The 20383-nt window shown below is 36.6% G+C and overlaps 1 protein-coding gene and 1 long non-coding RNA gene across 17 annotated transcripts; one reads left to right on the forward strand and one right to left on the reverse strand.

The window, feature by feature from the left end:
• Positions 1-1322: 1322 nt before the first annotated feature.
• LOC145092071 (uncharacterized) lies at positions 1323-10466 on the reverse strand. 16 transcript variants are annotated; one of them, XR_013702418.1, is made up of 13 exons: positions 10252-10463; positions 9873-10137; positions 8911-9767; positions 7938-8790; positions 7718-7804; positions 7129-7605; positions 6835-6992; positions 6616-6749; positions 4024-4134; positions 3832-3947; positions 3390-3472; positions 2469-3273; positions 1323-1788 (listed from the first exon to the last, which is right to left on the reverse strand). It is a non-coding gene; the product is annotated as an uncharacterized LOC145092071 (long non-coding RNA). The 16 variants fall into 16 exon arrangements; XR_013702417.1 differs by having other exon boundaries at positions 7129-7625; XR_013702409.1 differs by having other exon boundaries at positions 7129-8790; positions 8911-9424; positions 9520-9610; positions 9715-9767; positions 10252-10462.
• Positions 10467-11403: 937 nt separating this feature from the next.
• Positions 11404-14384, forward strand: LOC145092073 (ACT domain-containing protein ACR4-like). The gene is made up of 7 exons (XM_079029962.1): positions 11404-11859; positions 12187-12232; positions 12316-12430; positions 12526-12593; positions 12988-13593; positions 13679-13783; positions 13923-14384. Exons 1-7 carry the CDS (start codon positions 11786-11788, stop codon positions 14289-14291), a joined length of 1383 nt encoding a protein of 460 aa, XP_078886088.1. The 5' UTR covers positions 11404-11785; the 3' UTR covers positions 14292-14384.
• Positions 14385-20383: the final 5999 nt, after the last annotated feature.

The following is a 20383-nucleotide window of genomic DNA, read 5'->3' on the forward strand; positions in this document are numbered from 1 at the left end:
TGATAAGATAATTTCAGAAATTTTCAACTTAGTAATTGATTATCCTAAAATAACAAACAATTTTATAAGAACGGAACATGCACTCTCTATCCTACCTTTTTACTATTATTTTTCTTTTGTCTCCAAAGACACTTGAACCCTCAACCTATGGTTGTGGGTCACCATTTCGCCAATACCTAATACCCTAGGCTACAAGCCATTTGGTCCAAAATAACAAACATATAATTATTAATAAGTAAATAAATAACCAAAAATAAAGCCTACAATTATGAAACCCAATTAATTTAAAAGCCTGCAATTATGTAAATCAATTAATTAAATAAACTGGTCTTTAACTTCATGCCTCTGGAATTCAATTCATCATTGCCTCCTTCTGTTGTTGGGTCACTCGCCGAAGGGAATCATGACAACATATACATAAGCCATGGAGATCGACATTGTCTTCTCATTCTCGTTTCATATGTGAAACAAACCAAAAAAATTCTACAAACATCAGTATCTCCATCATTGTCTGCCATAAACACCACCAACCACCACCATTTTCTCTCTAAATGTTTAGCTTTCCAACCGTAAAAAACAACATCAATATTCCCATCAAAATTTATAGAGAAGAATGAATATTTTATAAGAATACAATAAATACTTAGAGGAAAGAAAATAGCATACTTGCAAATCGAACCATTGTACTTGTAATTTATGTTTTTTTCTTCTGTTCTTTCATTCTCATGAGATTTTCATATATACATTTGTAATCTATGTCCATTACCATGATTTTTTTAGATTTGTATTATAAATTATGTTTATTCTTACGATAACATCATATTATGTACTTGTAATTTGCGTTCTTCTTTTATTTTATGTCTTATTCTTTAAGAATGTCTTATTATTTCAAAAATGATAAATTATTCCTCAAAAATGTTAGTTATGCAATTGTAATTCATGTCTTGTTCAATTATGTTAAAGTTATTGTCATAGAATGTTAGTTATACACTTGTAATTCATGTCTTATTCTTCAAAAATGTATTTCATTCTCATTCTCATATTCTTCTTCCCAATAATCAGATTTGTAAGTTTATACCGATCTTAATCTTAGTGGATAGACGAGAAGCGAATTTGCATGTATCCCAATAAATCTGCAAATTCCTATTTTAATTTTTAAACAAAAATGTCCATTTTACCTTTCTGATGGTTCTAATATAGAAAATAACTAATTTTGTTTTTTTTCTTAAGTACCATCATGCAATTATTATCATAGTCCTTTATTTTTTTTAATATAATGAACACAACTTGGTCATATATTCAATCTATATTTGCAATGCACCTTTATTCCTAACTAATATTTATATTTAGTCTAATATAGAATGATGTTAAAAACAACATCAAATCATTATGATGGTTTGATCAAAAATCAGTAATTAAAACTACAAACGGTTACATACTCTTATAAATGTCAAACATTCCATAAATCATAACCATAAGTCCTTGGAGGAGAGGTGTCGAGCTCCACTCAAATTGTCGAGTTCCATCTCGCGTTGTCCAACTCAACGAGTATGAAATGGCAAAAACATGCCAATGAGAGAGAAAACGACATGTCTATCTCGGTCTCCTCCTTTAAACATAGGCTCCGCCTTTCCCACTTAACAGAACTTTACTTACCTTAACCTCATTTCAGATCCACCTCAACCCCTTGTCAATCCAATCACGCCTGGGTCTCATGTACTTCTATTACACCAACGAATATATATGTTTCACTTTGCCACCTCTCAATAGTTCATACTTCATAGTTTACTGATATAAAAAATCAACATTTGTCATTGTTTTAAATAGGTATCTGAAATTAGGGATAAACATGAGACAAAACTGGTATCAACTCGCAAATCCCAAATATCGAAATAGATAGAAAATCGATACTGAGTATCGAGTCGAACAACCAGACGAACTAATATTACCGGTAACGGTTTTGCGGTACTAGTACCGATACAGACGATACTAAACCCTGAATTTTATGATTTTAGAATACCTCAAATATCGTCTCGTATGTCTGAATTTAGTATCATTTCGATACCAATACGAAATCGAAATTTAATACTAACTAGAAAGGTGACCCCCGCGTTGCGGGGGTCGGAAGTTGTTGCTTTTGAGTGGAAGTATAGGACATTGTTCTAATTGGTAGATACAATAAAGTAAGTTGCTATTGTGTACGTTTCGCCCATTTACAAACACACAAATATGTTGCACTATGCTATAATATAATGACCCCTTTGTTTTGCAAAGTAAATAGCAAGTGCGGCAGCAACAATTATTTATAAAGTTTTTGTAAGAACACCTCTCTACCAAAGTACAACTCCAAATGACGATTTTGACTTTTTGAGTATAATGTGGTTACGTTTTGTCTATGAAACCAATTTTCTACTCAAATTTGTTGTCTGGTTATAAAAAAATAAACAAAAAAGTGAGCAACAACGCACCTCTAAAATTCACGAACTTCAAATCGGAGAAAGAGTTCAACCGATTAGGGCTTACGAATCGATTATCAAGGTAGAAAGGTACGAAAGAAAAAACTGGATAGTGAGGTTTGATTAATTTTGGGGGGGAAACTCAATGGCCGATGTTCTTGGAAGCATAATACATTCACGTGAACATGGTAGACGTCGCTAGTAGGCTGGCGAAGGGAGCGCCCACTTGTCAATCAACCATTGGTAAATTGATTTGTATTTTCATCTACGAAGCAAAAATCAATAGATAATCGACGGAGAGAGATATTTGATGGGATAAGAGGGAAAACGGATTTATGTGTCGACTTCGAAGGAAGAACGATCTATAAAATCGACAGATATTCCGTCAACAAATTTAGGGCTGGAAAAGACAGAGGAGACTGAGTGCGGATCGACGGTGAGGAGAAGAAATGGGGAAGTGCGGTGGTTTTAGGGATTTTTAATCGGAAGAGAGTAAGAAGAAGCGGTGGACAGCAACCTGATCCTTATTGGCACAGAAGAAAAAAAATTGAAGTAAGGAACTGAATTTCTTCTACCCTCCTCTAGGTATGGTGAAACCCATCAAAATTTCAATTTAAAGAATTCCAGTAATCTATATTTGCAGATATGATATGCTCCACCACTCAACACCAATGAAATGATCCAAATGACAGTCCTTGGAGATTTTCCTTGATCAACCCTCTTATAGTAGTTGGCCCCCATATGATTCACATTCATGAAACGCTATGTGCAACAATGTTGATGCACCATTCCCCGACACTTTTAGTTCCTTGAAGTACTGAACATAAACAACGTACATCGTGAACAGGGGATTTGAAAACAATATAAACCAAAATTGGTAACCGTAAATCTATAAAACAAAATAGACGTGAAGTGAAGTTACTAATTACTTACCCGGCTGCAGAGAGGGTCGATATGGTCACTTGTAATTTGAATTAAATCCCCAGTTCAATTAAAACATAAATCCAAAATTAAAACTGCAAACATAATGAATGTTAGTTTCTGCACAGATTTATTACTACGGATTTAGTAACCAAAAAAGACAATGAAAATAAATTAAAATTTAATAATGTGCTCACAGGTCACAATTATTTCAAATTTTGCAATAGAGATAATATAGACATAACGGGTGTTTCCATTGGCTTTCCTTGCAAATTACTACGAAATAAATTATATATGATAAAAGCTTATCTCCCAACAAAAAAAAAGAAGTAAAAAAAATGCTTGGTCTAAACAAAATAACACATTTACCATATTATTCCACTAAAGAAGAATCAAAATGTATGAGTTGCTAATATTAGTAGTTCGGTGATGTCATTGCTTATTAAGTGTTTACCCAAGCCTTTTGTTTTGCTGACCGCTGCTAGAGATAGCCTTGGCAAGTGTAACTTTTTGAACATTTGTGTCATCAGCTCCAAGTACTTTATTTACCGCCAGTGATTTTTTTTGTTCCTATAAAATCTATTTTCATTATCATTTGAGTAACTGCATTTCATCATTGCTGATATGAAAATCCAAATAGACATACATTCCCTGTTTGCAATCATCGGTTGTAAATCTTGGTTCCTCATGTCTTTAAGACCATGTATTATGGTACCTCATCTCCATGATTGTGTCATAAATTCTTTGTAGCCAACAACTATTGATAAGCATTTTGTATTAAATCACATATGTAGAATAGACAACAAAAACAAATTGCAGACGTGTGAAAAGGAACATAAAAAAAAATACATGTGGATATGAAAACGTGAAAAATAAAATATTGGCCCTGATGTTATTGAATCGATGTAGCACCTGGTTCCTGGTATGTAAGATTTATCTGAGTATTTTGTATTATTGGCCTTGGACTCGGCGAGTTGGAGGCCCGACTCGCCGAGTAGAGACGGGACTTGGGACGCGGTTAAGTTGGCGACTCGGCGAGTCCATATTATGGACTCGGCGAGTCCGCGCTGTCTGATGAAACCCTAATTTCCAAGGGTTTGCACCCTATTTAAACCGACCATTTGCACCCCAACTCCGCCCCCTTCACCCTCAGAAGCTCTCCATACATTCTAGCCCTTGTTCTTGTGAGTTTGAGGCTTTTTAGTGTGTTTTCTTGAAGATTTTGAGAAGGAAGAGGAGTAGATCAAGAGGAAGGGAAGGAAGCCAAGCATCTTCGTGTTCTCTCAGTAATTTCTTTGAGGTATAACTCGTTTTCCCTCTGTTTCTACGCTTATTACTCCATTAAAGTCCTTCTTAAACCATGCCCCAAGCTTGGTTGTGCATTGTTGGTTGATTCAGGTTGTTAGTCTTTAGATCTAGACCCTATTCAGTCCCTGGAGCTTGGATCTACTGCCTTTATGGAGTCATATTGCACACAAGCCCTAGATCTACCCCTTTTGGTGCACTTTGAGCCTTAGAACCTTTATTGGTGATGATCTACACGTAAAGTTGGAAACTTTATGTGTAAACCAGGCCCTAGGAGCCCAGATCTATGAATGGCATGGAATAGATTCGAGCAAAAACGCGTATATGGCTATTGCATGAAACAGTCTCGACGAGTCGCTCATCTGACTCAGCGAGTCTGGTCTCGAGTCTCCGAGTTTGTCCCCTTTTTGTTGTGTCGAGTTGAGTAGTGAGTCCTGGGTGGACTCGGTGAGTTGGTAGCCGAACTCACCCATGAAGGAACTCGGCGAGTCAACGCCCTGACTCGGCGAGTTCAAGGCAATCTTCTTAGATCAAGAACAAACTCGGCGAGTTGTTCATACAACTCAGCGAGTCACAGCATAAATTGTTCATCGGATGAAGATGAACTCGGCGAGTTGTTCATACAACTCGGCGAGTAGGATGAAGGACTTGGATATCAGTTTAGAAGGAGAACTCGTCGAGTCAACGCCCAACTCGACGAGTAGAGACGGGTTGCAGGACAATTGATTGGATAAGGACTCGACGAGTTGGGGAGCCAACTCGGCGAGTCGGGTCAACTGAAAGTTGACTCTGGCTTTGACTTTTAACTTGATCAAGGATAAAATGGTCAATTTACCCGAGGGTCAGTTAGCGGTGTTTGATTGAGTGTTTTGTGGGAATTATAGCCAGAGGATTTCCGGAGCAGCAGCAGCAGCAGACAGTCAATTCCCACACAGACCAGCCGCTATTTCGAGGTGAGTTTCCTTCCAGTAGGAACGGGTCTAAGGCACCAAGGCCGACCCGTGTAGACGAGATGTTAGCACTAGAGTGTGGGCCGAGCCCGTATCTCTTGGTTTAGTTAATTATGATATATGTGTCAGTATGATAGAGTTGTCTATACTTGTTGTCTGTGTGATACTTGTATATTATGAGTTAGCGGTTGAGTGTGGGCAAGGCCCGTATCTCTCCGAGAATGAAGTGTGGGCTAGGCCCGTATCTCCCAGATAGTAGGGTGTGGGCGAGGCCCGTATCTCCCGGCTAGCAAAGTGTGGGCAGGGCCCGTATCTTCATGAGTGTGGGCGACGCCCGTAACTCCTAGCTGAATGTTGTATGCTTGCATGGTATGAGGTATTACGGGGGAAATCACTAAGCTTTGTGCTTACAGTTTACAGTTTTGGTTTCAGGTACCTCTTCATCGAAGGGGAAGGAGCTAGCGCGGTAGCGGCACATCATACACACACACTGGTTTCCGCATTTACGAGATTCCTCTGGGATTTATACTCTGATATTTCGAATGACTGTATGATTTGGCTTTTAGACATGGTTTACGTTGTGATGTGGTTTGATCAAACAATGTTTTTAATTATTAATGTTTCTAAAGTAATGTTTTAAAAAAACGAAATTTTTGGACGTGAAAATTGGGTCGTTACAATCGAAGACGATATAATTTTTAAAATATTTAGTTTTTAATGTTTAGCAGTTCAAATGTGTAAGTGCAACAACAAAGTCCACACCTTCAACAATAATTGACCTTTTCAATTGATTTGTTTAAAATGTCCTATTTTAATGTCAGAATCATTTTCACATCTGCTGAAATACAAAAAAAAAAACAAAAAACAAAAACAAAAAAAAAAATAGTTTTCACATATTTACGATTTTAGGTCAGTTAAAATTTAAAAAAAAACATAAGGCTTGTGAAAACTAATCATTAGAAACTTGTAAACTAAATACTTACTTCTTCTCCATCTAAGAAAGTTCGGTCTTTGTCTATCTTTCCATTACCACCGGACAGTGTAAGCATATACTCCCAAATCATGTTTCGCTCCTTAATCGCTTCACATGTTTAATAGTCCCAGAAGCTAAAATTACCTGTGACAGATAAAAAGAGTAGAAACTTATATTTTTACATCATACTAAAATGGTTTGTAGAAAGATTAAAGTTTGAGTTGGATACCATTCTGTGAGCTTCATAGTGGGTTGAAATGTAATCTTAAGTTATCTTCTGGATGTTTTCAGTAGGTCCAAGAATGGTCCTTCCAAGGGGGGGGGGGTGTATTGGAAAGCAGTAGAATGCAAATGATCAAAGATTACTTCTTCTGTTTGTGCTCTCATCTGAAATAACATATACAATCAGTAAAACAGCTGATACATGATTATCCTATAGTTGTAGCTGGAACTAGGTGTTAATTCTAATCTTAGCCTACAAACCAAAATGAATCAAGGCAAATAAGAATGCAAACACACAAACCTCTTCCGTCTTATGTAGAATAATACCACGCTCACGATTGATCAATGTCTCATCAAAACTCGAGTTCTGCAATGCAATATATCTGAGCAACCCCATTGTTCCCTTCCATCTGAAATTATGACCCTGCATCAATCCATACCCCAACGGCAGCCGTCTGGGAGGCTAGATTAGACTCGGTGGCAACACAGAGACCGTTAGGAAGAGTGAGTCTGTGCAATTTCTACTTGGGAGTTTCATTCATGGCGCTCATACGACGGTTGCATTAGAATACACATACAGACAATGCATCAAAACAACTTGTGTGCAAGAAACCAAAGAAATTCAAGAAAAATGTGATATTACCTTGGGAAAAAAAACTGATTCTTAGACATCATAAAGCATCATATGTGGAGATATAATGAAAATATTAAAAAAAAAAACAGTCGGCCAAATCTCTGGTGTACAGAACTCAACTAAGCTGTCATAGAGAAGATTCACCTGATTGAAGGAATCAACAACTGAAAATCAAGGATCATAGATGAAAACTCAAGAAAAATAGGGAAGAAGCGACAACCTTCTATGAATCAACCCTTCATATGGAAAATCTTACCAGCGAAGGCTTCAGCAGAAGCCTGAAAATCCAGATTGTGGCACACATGAAGACAATTCCTCGAAAGGGTCGATCGTTCATGGCGGTCTTGTTGTGTGGAAGAAACCCAACTCAGTTAATTTAATAAAAAAGAAGTTGTGGGAAGAAGAGAAAGTGTAGAAGATGCGAGAGAGGAAAAAATGAGACTTTCTCGTCATGTATCCGTTGGGAGGAAGCTTACCTGCTCCAAAGTCCTCTTCAGTGGTCTGGACCAAAAGTGAAAAGGGTGGCGGAGGTGCATAGCTAACAAATAGAAACACAGATGCAAGGAAAGGCTAACTTGATGCGAAGGCGGTTATGAAGGATCAAGAAGAAGCAGATCGACTGGTTGGATCGTAAGGCGGTGGACTAAACGTGACTATCCCAAAAGGAAGAATGAAGAGAATATGAGAGGGTGAAGAACAATCGAGAATCTGGTGAAAGCGGTGGAGCGGAAACCCTTAAATTAATCAAAACAAAGAAAAGAAAGTAATAAATTAAAGTAACGGAATAGAAGACAAACAAAAGGATATGATATAAATTAATTAAAGAAGTAGAGGGACCAGATATGTAAATTAAGGGACCAAAGGTGGACAAAGTATGCCAATTTTACTGTTCTTTTCCTTCACAACTTTAATATATATACTAGTGAAGGAACCCATGCTTTCGCATGGGTCGAAAGGTATTTATTTTTTCAGATTTGTTTTTTGAAAGGTAGTTGTTTTAGTTAACTTTATATTCAACCAATCTCTCCGACCTTAAGACCTAACAAATTGAGTCTAATTTTTTTAACATCAATTATGTAACATAAAGTAGGATTATGAGATAAATTCTTAACCAAAATCTCTTATTTCTCTCCAAACATGATAAACACTCAGCAAGACCAAGTCCACATGTAATATTTCCACACTCTTCGCTTTTAAACTGCTTTGTAGATTGTCAATTTGTTGTATGTTATTGCTTGCGCTAATATGGCTTTGATTTTTGATTACACTCTCAAGACCAACACCTTCTGTGAATGGAGCTCTTCCAGTTGCATTAAGAGTAGCATTTACCTGTAAGAAATATAAATTCACAAAGGTAAAATATATTTGCAAACACATGATATATAAAAATATACAATTATAAAGATTAATCTGAAATTTATTTATATAGTTCTAGATCATGATAGCCACCTCCGATGTATCTTTTGGGTCTTCTATCTAGGATTTATAAGTGCCCTTTGAGCCAATTTCCCAATTTCAGGATCAAATCCAGGCATAAACTGATGTAAAGCTTCTACAAATGCCACCTATGTAAAATTATAAAGTTATTCATAAAGTTGTACTATATTATTGTTATGTAGACATCACTGGAATCAACTCCAATGTAGCCATTGCCTACAACAACTATCTACTTTGAAATTGTCTCTAGTTTCAATGCATGATAACTGATGACTGTAGTCTTACCTGCAATTAGGTAATCGATAAATTTACTTCGTTTCACTTCTCGAGTTTCCTCATTTACTTGTAAGGAGAAAGATATAACAACTAAAGCAAATTGACATTGATGTATTGGATCCCTATTATGAAATATCAATTAAACTAATATCACCTTGAGTGGTTTCATTGAGGCAATCCATCGAACACTTGCTATGCATTTTGAAAATCACCAAGCATGCGAAACCTATTGTTACTTACCTATTTCCATCTTACAAAGCACATAATTTAAGCCAGTTAAGATCAAAATTAAAACAAATATTATGTTATAGGATGTAATTAGATTTAAGAATACAAGCCTTTTACATCATGGGAAGAAGAAATTCAAATGAAGTAGAGATGGAAGCGGTCGAGAACCGTTGGGTTTATCGCGTTATCTTTCAGCACAGGTTGATGCCTAAACAAAAGGAAAGGGTCGACGCCGTTAGGTCGTCAAAAGACGTAACAGATGATAGATGCTCCATTAAAAGTAGTATAGACGGCAACTCTGCAGTTAGAGACCTTGTGCACACTTCGCTGGATTTCAATGGCGGTGACAAGGAGCTTCACTCCGACTGCAACAAAGAAAACAAAATTCATGGACGGAAAACGGACTAAAATCATTGGCGATTAAGGGACACACGCTCGTTAAATAAGAAATCGGAGAAAAGTCATCTTACTTAAGGAGCAGTACGCAAATGGATATATTAGATGAGAGAGGCGGTGGGTAAAAGCTACCCAAGTATTCATGCGGTGGAGTATTGTGTTAGAAACCTATTTGTTTCTAAACCACTGTACAACCTCCTCCTTTCTCTTATTCTTCGATCTGTCCCGGTAGCAACTTGGCAAACTGCAACTATACTCGGGTTTTATTTAGGGCTCAGATTGAGAAATTCCTTCGTATTCGTTTGGAAGACACATTCGGCTCCAACCTAGGTGTTCATGCTAATGCGATCGAACAAATATTGAAAATCAAATAGAAGAAAGAGTCAACGTACTCAAAATCCAAACAACAACAGACAAAAATTGAAAATCAAATAGAAGAAAGAGACAACTTACGCAAAATCCAAGCAGCAACAGGTTCATCTTCCTTATTGACGATGTTCCCCTGTAGAACTCGGGAGGGTTCCATCGACTGAAATCAGAGAAATCGCTGGAAGATGCATATGAGAGAAGACTGAAGATGGAATGTGAAATATAGGAAGGTGCGAGGCGGTGAGAGATTCAAGGCGGTGGATGGTTACATGGAAGGAACAAACTGAAAGTAGCGGTGGGAACAATACGTGTTCACAATGAACAATTAGTATCACCGACTGCTTAAAGCAGACCACGTAACCTTCAGAAAAAAAAATTCAAACCCCCTAAATAAATCAACTTTCCAAAAACCCCCTCCAAATAAATTAGGTTGGACCACTAAAAGAGCTAAAACATTACAGGGATCATTTTTGGTGATAAATTAATCAGTTTACTGTTCAAATTTATCACAACTTATATATATATATATATATATATATATATATATATATATATATATATATATATATATATATATATATATATATATAGGGAGAGAGAGAGAGAGAGAGAGAGTTAGGTTCAAATGTTTTCACTATCTATTGTGTGTCTGTATGATTGATTTTGGACCAATCATTTTAATTATTTTAAGAAAGTAATTAATGTTTATTAAATGCTGAAGATGTAATTAATACCTATTACTCCATCCGTCCCAAAATAATAGTCCATAGACAAAAAACACACAGTTTAAGAAAACATTAATTACCATTAACTTTATTAAAGGAAATGATAGTCTTACCCTTCTGTTGCATTTAATTCTATGATAGTTGCATTTAATTATATGGTAATTTAACTAATAATGAGGGGTATTATGGTAAAAGATGTATTTATTTTTAAAAGTAGACAATTATTTTGGGACAAACCAAAATAGAAACATGGACTATTAATATGGGACGGAGGGAGTATATCTTTGACATGTAATATGCATTAATTACTTTCTTAAAATAACTAAAATGATTGGTCCAAAATCAGTCATACATGCACACAATAGATAGTGAAAACAAAATAACCTAACCTTATATATATATATATATATATATATATATATACTAACTTCTCATCCTCTCTCAAACTCTATAAAAATCTTTTTAGATGGCATTTAATATAAATTTACTATATAAGTCTAAACATTTTGTATAGATTACAGCATCTAATATAAAGAGATTTATTATTATCATACCTATCTGGCGAGTGAGCGAAGTTGTGCAGACACAAAGGGAGAGCAGTAGTAGTCGTCTACTTCCCCTGCGCTCTTCCGCCGTCTCCTCCTTCTCCGCCTCCTCCTCCTCCTCCTGCTTTTTTCTTATCTGCGTGTATGTCCCTCCGAGTAGAACTCCATACAATCTAATCACACATCCACAATCATTCCCCTTCACCCCTCCTCGTTTCTTTATCTAGAATTTCATACGTAACGCATACTTGAGACCCACAAACAAGTGTTTCAAGATTCGCCAAATTAAACTTTGATTTTCTTCATTGTCTCTCTAGAACTATCGTTGTTGCTTTACAATTCAAGAAAATGGATTGTTGGTCTCCTTCGTTGAATGTCGATCAGGAATTTGCCAAGCTTCTCAATCGTATGCATCCACCCAGGTAAGAAAATCTCACTTATTATCCTCTTCAATTTGATTTAGGGTTTGTCGCCTTATCAAAATTAACTTAATTGAATCGTCTTTAACTTGTAATTACGCTTTTCCGGCTTCAAATCGTGCATTTGAACGATTTAGCCATTGGTTTTTCCGTACAATGTGTGGCCTGAATCGTTGTAGTTACGTTTGATGTATATGAATCGTTTTTATTCATTCAATTTACGAGGCAATTGCTTGATTTTGATGAACGATTCTTGGCTAAATTGGGGTAATTTCAAGAATTGGCGACTCTTTGTATCTTTCTTGACGAGTTCTGTATATGCGTTTGTAGGGTTACTGTCGATAACATCACAGACAGAAAAGCCACCTTGATTAAGGTATAACTGAATTAATCAACTCAATGTTCTTCAAATACAAAGGAATTCAAAGTTTATGTGAATACTTTCTGTTTATCTGGTAGGTTGACAGTGCCAACAAGCGAGGGAGCTTGTTAGAAGTGGTTCAGGTTTTGACCGATTTGAATATACTAATCAAAAGAGCTTACATTTCTTCAGATGGCGAATGGTTTATGGATGGTAATTCACAAGTTTAATGCCTTAAATCCAAATTAAATTTCACTGATTTTAACAATTTATAATTAAAAAGATGATGTTTTTCATTTTCTTTGCAGTGTTTCACGTTACTGATCAGTATGGAAATAAGCTGACAGAAGATAATGTTGCTGATCGAATCCAACAGGTAAAAAGATTAAATCTTTCACCAAATCCTCTGAATTTCACTTTCTGATTCAAGATTCTTATCATGTTCTTTATCGAATATGTTGCTACTAAAAGCCACACACACGTTCTATCCATTCGTGTGGCTAGCGTTCATGACTGCTTTATCTTGTTTCTTTTTGGTATAAAAATCAAGAAACAAACTTTTTTTTTTTTCTTTACATCTCGTGTTGGAATGAAGACAATTTTTCTGAAACACCAAACATCAGTACAAAAACCCATGTTATGTTCTTTAATGTAAAAGAGCTGTCATGTCGACTTAGTACTTCTATGTTTACACATTTTTAACCCAACAAACTTTAGGATTGGAAGTCAAAAAAAGTCAAACATTGAATCTAGAATGTTATGTGTTGCAGTCACTTGGACCAAGAGGGTGCAGTTTCAGATCGTTAAGGGGTTCAGTCGGGGTCCAATCAGCCATGCAACACACCACCATCGAGTTAACCGGGCGTGATCGACCCGGTTTACTTTCTGAAATCTTTGCAGTTCTTTCAGACCTAAAATGCAATGTTGTAGCTGCAGAAATCTGGACTCATAATTCAAGAATGGCTTCAATTGTTTACATAACCGATAACTCGACCCGACTCCCGGTTGAAGATCCCGATCGACTCACTAAAATCAAACACCTTCTTGTTTCCATTTTAAAAGGCGATAAAGATAAACGGGGCGCCCAAACCGCGGTTTCCCTCGGGTCGACCCATACCCAAAGAAGGCTCCATCAACTGATGTATGCAGATAGGGATTACGATACAGATGGGTCTGATTCTGATCTATCTACAATCTCCAACAATGAGAAACCTTTAGTGACAGTTGAAAACTTTAGTGAAAAAGGGTATACTGTCGTTAATGCAAGGTGTCGCGATAGACCTAAGTTACTGTTTGATGTGGTTTGTACACTGACTGACATGCAATATGTCGTCTTTCATGCCACCATCATCGCCGAAGGAGCTGAAGCTTCTCAGGTATCCTTTTAAAGCTTCTAGAAAAACATTAATTTGATCATGGGATTTTGTTTTCTAATATGTTGTGTTTTTTGCGTTGTTTAAGGAATTTTACATACGGCATACAGATGGATGCCCGATTAGTTCGGAAGCCGAGAGGCAACGTGTGATTCATTGCCTTGAGGCAGCTATCAAGAGGCGGATTTCAGAGGTAAATACAAACTTTCTAGAGCTATTTTTTTTTTTATTATGAAAATAAAGTCTTCCACCTTTTTGGGTGATACAAAAAGCTTTAATTTTTGTCGCATGTCAAATGCAGTATGTAACAAATGTTTGTGATATATATACAGGGGGTGAGGCTAGAGCTAAGTGGGGAAGACAGGGTGGGGCTTTTATCGGATGTGACTCGGATCTTTAGAGAAAACGGGCTTTCAGTCACGAGTGCAGAGGTGACAACGAGAGGATCAAAGGCTATAAACACATTCTATGTGATGGATTCATCTGGAGATGAGGTTAAAAGTGAGACAATTGAAGCAGTTCGAAGTGAAATTGGTGAGTGCATACTTAAAGTGAAGGAAGACAGCGTGTCAATGGTGAAGAACTCGAACCCTAATTCACCCCCAACAGGGAGGTTTTCTTTGAGTCATTTGTTTAGAACTAGATCGGAAAAGTTTCTCTACACTTTGGGACTAATTAGTTCGTGTTCGGAAGTAGCTTAAAGAAATAGAGAAGAGGATGATGTTGTTATATCATATAGTATATGGTAATTGTTTATATCTTAATTAGGAAGATAATTAAGATAGATTTGGTTATCTTTTTTTTTTTTTGGATGGATGACAATGGATGTTATGGAACCACCGTGATCCGTCGCTTTCTGTGACTGTAAAAGGTGGTGGTGCCACCGTATCAACTATCAACGCCCCTGTACGATGGGGACAAACTTAAAAGAGACAGGTTACAGCTGTATTAATAGGGGCCCCGTGAAGAATTGGTCACATGAATAGAATCCTGCATGAGATCTTACTAGATAATCGTGCAAGTAGTCAACAAAAATATCAGCCATCAGATATAAACAGACTTCGTTATATAACATTTGCACAAAGTTTAACAAGTGTTCCAAAAGGAATATCTAAAAGAATGTAGATTTTTTTAGGATGTCGGTATAAAATAGATATATATTTATCCTATTTTAATTCATAAGTTTAGGAATAAATTATAGAAATTGTCCTTGAGCTTTCGAAAATCTTGTAGGTTTAGTCTTTAAGATTGAGGTAAACTTTTGGTCCCTACTTCTTTGTTCATTTTCACCCTTGGTCCCTTAGTCTGACCATTGTTTCCTGTAACCCGTTAACTCTCCCCATGAGCGGCGCACATGAGAGATTATTGCCTTTTCCTTTCCTAGAATTCTCTCTTGGAACATGTTTGGTCTCTTAGAACAACCTGACGTAGATGTCATTTTTCTTCTCACAAGTAGGTCCATGTATATTTATTTATTGTTTTTTATAGGAGGATATCATAACATCTTCGATATAAATATGCATCATTGTAGGATTTTCACTGTGTTCTCAGGAAAAAGTTATATCAACGATCATGTAAACTAATAAACTATTTTGATATTATTGAGAGTGAGGAATTTTTCATATATGACCTTCAAAACATGATGAAAGAACTAAATTATGATGAAAGTATCCCTATTTACTAGCATTTTGTTGTCTAAGTTTGTGGATAAACATACGGAATCAAAGTCTACACAAACATTGGTGAAAGTCATTGTCTAAGTGTGCTATTGAAGAATTAGAAGCATGTGGCAATTACAAAGTTGTTCTCTATGGCCATTTTAGTGGTTAAGGTTTGGTACTTCTGCTAGTGATGAGTATGATGAAGGGTGTTAAAATTAATAAGATTTTTATTTTGTCAAACTAACATTTTGAAGTTGAGGGTGTATATTGTTTAGTTACTTGTTTTGAAGGGTGCAAGTTGTTATTTGTTGTTTCTCAGATGGGTTTCTACGCGGGTCTTCGGGTCATCCTTGACCCGGCTATATAGTGGTGTTATCAGCTGTTGCAACTTCATTCACTTAGTTTCACAAAGCTTATTTTCTCTCGTATACACAGTTCATAATAGTTAGGGTTTTTTATGTATTGATCGATCTTGATGATGTTTTTTATAGATCATTGTAGTGTGAATTATTGTGAGAGTAGTGTAGGCTTATTGTAGTGAGGTTTTCTCTATATGTTGATGTTAACCTTCTGACTCTTAATCTTCTAATGATATAAGGGTTGATGATGTTGGGAAAGAATTGTGTTCAAAGTTTTTTCATGGTATCAAAGCATAGTGTTTCAATTGCGTTTTCAATCGGTCATTAGCGTTGCTTTGAAGAGGTACAATTCATTTTCCTTTCTTTTTCATTTTTTTAATCGTCCCTGTTCTTTCTTATCTGAGTTGTTTAGAGTCTTTCAAAAAATCTCTAAGTATTTGTCTGAATCTGTGAAGGTTTGATGTTGATTCCGATCTAGGGTTTCAAAACCCTAAGTCGAATCCTTCTTCTTGTTTCTTGTTCAGTTAAGATCTCGGTTACTGTGAGTTTTGTGTTCTTTTTTCAGATTCTATGGAGATTTATTGTTGGTGTTAGACTAATTTGGTGTTTCCTTTGGTGAACCATGGTGGATCTCTTCTTGGTCGATTAATCTCGGTTGTGTTCTGAAATAACTCTCTAGAGAACGAATTTTGTCACCGTTTAACTCTAGAGGGAACGGAATAACGAGAGTCGATCTGTAAAAATGTATTGTTCTTCAAGGTGTCTAATCGGACCTTTGTAAGAGTATCTTGTTCCCTTCTACATCTTATTCTTAGTATAGTTGTTGGAGATCCTGGTGTCTTGAGTACACCAGTTATTTTTTTGATTGTTGATTTGTTCTTTCTGTTTTGACGGTCCTGGATCCCAACATACTATGGATATCATCTGGACTTGGTCATTGCAGTTTACTGTATTTTTTTCTTGATCTGTTGATTAATTGTTGATTATGGCCAATCCAACTGATGAGTCTTCTAGTAGTAGTAAAAATGATTTTGTTGTTAATATAGATGATCCTCTTTATGTGCATCCTTCTGATAATGAAGTTACTAGTGTCATTAACTTCAAACTATTAGGAACTGAGAATTACATAGTTTGGCGTAGTTCCATGATTAGAGCTTTAAAAGCTCGAAACAAACTCGGTTTTACTGATAGAACTGTGACCAAACCTATTAATGATCCTGTTAAAGCATCCAAATGGGAACGAGCTAATGTTTTTACATGTTCTTGGATTCTTGGGTCCATTTCTGAAAATATATATGCTAATCATGCTTGTTCTGAGAGTGCTCAAGAAGTCTGGGCAGAGTTATTTGAAACTTATCATAAAGCTGATGGGTCTGTCATTTTTAATGTACATTAGAAAATTAACTCCTTTGTTCAGGGCAGTTTGTCTTTGTCAGATTATTTTAATAAACTGGATTCTTATTGGAAAGAATTTGATGGCTTAACTAATATAACTGATTGCACATGTGAAGCTTCTGCTAGTTATAATAGTCATTCAAAATTAATGAAGCTAATGCAGTATTTAAGTGGCTTAGACGAGTCCTACAATCAAGTTAAAAGTCACATTTTATTAATGGATCCTCTTCCATCTGTTAAAAATGTTTTCTCTTTGGTGTCTCATGAAGAGTCTAATAAAAACATGGGTCAAATCTATTAAGTTCTAACAATAAGAACACTTCTTCAGCTTTTCTGTCTAAATTTGTTGATCAAAAGAAAACTAAATCTAAGGGCCCAGTTCCTCAATGTAAGAATTGTGGTTTAAAGGGTCATTCTATAGAAAAATGTTTCAAAATAATTGGATATCCCAAAGATTATAAACCAAGGTCTGAGTATAATAATCAGTCAAAAGGTTTTTCTGTTAATAGTAGTTCTGATCTTAAATATGTTTTTAAACCTGAATCTTCTGGTTCTAGTGCTTCTGATTGTCATTATCTAACAAGTGAACAATATGTTAAGTTTCTTAGTCTCATTGGTGACAATAAGCAACGATTGGATGGGTCATCTGTTAATGCCAATATGGCAGGTATTTCATGCAATTCTTTTTTAAATTCCAATCTTTCGAAATGGGTTGTTGAATCAGGAGCTAGTCAGCACATGATTACTTCTGAGTCATTACTTCATGATTCAATTGATGTTTCAAAATTAAATTTGAAAGTTAGTCACCTAAATGGGTCTTCTGCCCAAATTAACAAAATTAGGAATTTACATTTGTCTAATTCATTGATTTTGTTTGATGTCTTTGCGGTCCCTGATTTCAATATAAACTTATTGTCTATTCATAAGTTGTGTAAAGATAATAAGTGTGAAGTTGTTTTTAATGAGCACAACTGTTATGTTCAAGATTCACAGTCCAAGGGGACGGTGGACACTGGTAATCAATCTGGGGGGGCTTTATTATCTTGATCCCACTATATCAGGTAATAAGTCCTCCATTCCTAAAACTTCTTGTTGTGTTTCCAAGTTTACCTGGCACATCAGGCTTGGTCATCCTGCTGATCTGGCTTTAAATGTGGTTAAAAATAAGCTTAAATTCAGTAATATATCGTTACCTCCTTGTGATGTGTGTCATAAAGCAAAATAGACTAGGGTTTATTTCACAATAGTCAACATGTCACTAAGTGTTTAGGAGAGCTTATTCACCTAGACGTGTGGGGACCATATCAAATAGAGTATGTTGGTGGTTTCAGGTTTTTCTTGATTATTGTGGATGACTTCACAAGAGCTACATGGGTTTTTCTTCTTAAGTCTAAAGATGAAGTTTATTAATGTTATGCAATTTTTTTTCAAGATGTTAAAAAATCAATTTATTGTTAATATTAAAACTATAAGATCTGATAATGGAACTGAATTTTTAAATTCCCATGTAAAATCTTTTAATGAAAACAATGGAGTTGTTCATCAAACATCTTGTGTTTACACTCCACAACAGAATGGCGTTGTGAAGAGAAAACATAGACATCTTTTAAATGTAGCTAGGTCTATCATTTTTCAGTCGGGAATTCCTTTAGAATACGTAACGGCCAATTTTTTTCACGTCCAAAAATTTCATTTTTATAAACTTTAATTAAAACATTCGTAGGAGAACATTGTCAAATTAGAACATCTCATAAAACTGTATATAATGTCTGAAAATCCCAATCATAAAATAGTGATAATATCATAGTACAATCCAAAGGAAAACTCATAATGCGGAATCTGAGGTGAGTGTATGATGTGCAGCTACCGCGCCGGCTCCTTCCCCTTCGCTAAAGAGGTACCTGAAACAAAACTGAAAACTGTAAGCATGCAGCTTAGTGAGTTCCCTCACAATACCACACACCATACAACATATTGTCAGGCAATTATGGGGCGCCTGACTTACCCAGGTCAAACCATTCTGGGGTGTTTTACGAACCCAGGTCAAGCCATTCTGGGGTGCTTGACGTACCCCGTCGGTCTATTTCACCCGACTATCGGGGACTATTTCATCCCCTACTACTAACACATAATCACATAGCATAACATAATATACTTTCAGACAATTCTGAGGTGTCTGACTTACCCAGGTCAAGCCATTCTGGGGTGCTTGACGTACCCGTCGGCCTATTTCACCCGACAACCGGGGACTATTTCACCCCTACTACTACTACCGCTTAAACACATATCATATAAGCACATAACACAACAGGTAACAGCAAACCTAGATGAATATCACAAAGACAATCATCTAACATCCAACTCCTACTAGTGGGTCGGCATTGTGGTCGTAGACCCACCGCTACTGGAAGGTAACTCACCTCGAACAAGTAGCCGCTGATAATTCGTGAGGCAAGTCTCTGCCTGCCGCCACTCCGGAAATCCCCCGGCTACAATCCCCACAAAACACTTAGTCAGAAACTAACATCTACTCATAGGGTAAAATGACTATTTTACCCCCAATCAAGTCCAAGTCAAAGTCAACTTCAAGTTGACCCGACACGTCGAGTTGGGCCGCCAACTCGTCGAGTCCCTATCCCTTTATACGACCTCATCCATGACTCGACTCGTCGAGTTTGGCGATGACTCGACGAGTTCCTCTTCTATAAGAACATCGAATGATCCTTCATCCGACTCACCGAGTTGTATGAACAACTCTTCGAGTTCACCTTCATCTGATGAACAAGTCCTGACCTCGACTCGCCGAGTTGTATGAACAACTCGTCGAGTTCATCTTCAATCTTAAGGAGATTGCCTTGGACTCGCCGATTTTGTTCTAGCACTCGACGAGTCCCATGAACTCCAGGTCTAAAACTAAGTCCAATGCGCTGGGTCATTCCTTCTGTCCTGCTACCACCCTTCCGACACCCAACAGAGTTCTTTTGACCCTTAACATATATGGGACACAAATCCTTGGACTCGTTGAGTCCCAAGAACAGACTCGCCGAGTCGATAACGTCCACACTCAAAATCCTCGATTTAATGTACAAAACTTGACCAAATGGTAGATCCAAGCCCCTAAGCTCGATCTAGCACGTAAAGTTACAAACTTTACGTGCATGCATGGAAGAATGAGCCCAAATATCTCAAAAAGTAACTCCCAACATGCATGAGGCTTTCCATGGGTTCTAAAACAATTGCTTTCTGCCTTAGGGTCCCTCAAGAACCCTAGATCCGAAACCCTAGCCCTCAACCATGCTTGCAATCATGGTTGGTAGCCAAAATCGCTCTTAGAAGCCCTAACTTCCTTCAAGAATAGATCTATGATAATAATGAGCA

Source organism: Lactuca serriola, chromosome 3 (genome assembly GCF_051521515.1).
Source record: "Lactuca serriola cultivar US96UC23 chromosome 3, Lser_US96UC23_V15, whole genome shotgun sequence".
Lineage (NCBI taxonomy): Eukaryota > Viridiplantae > Streptophyta > Magnoliopsida > Asterales > Asteraceae > Lactuca > Lactuca serriola.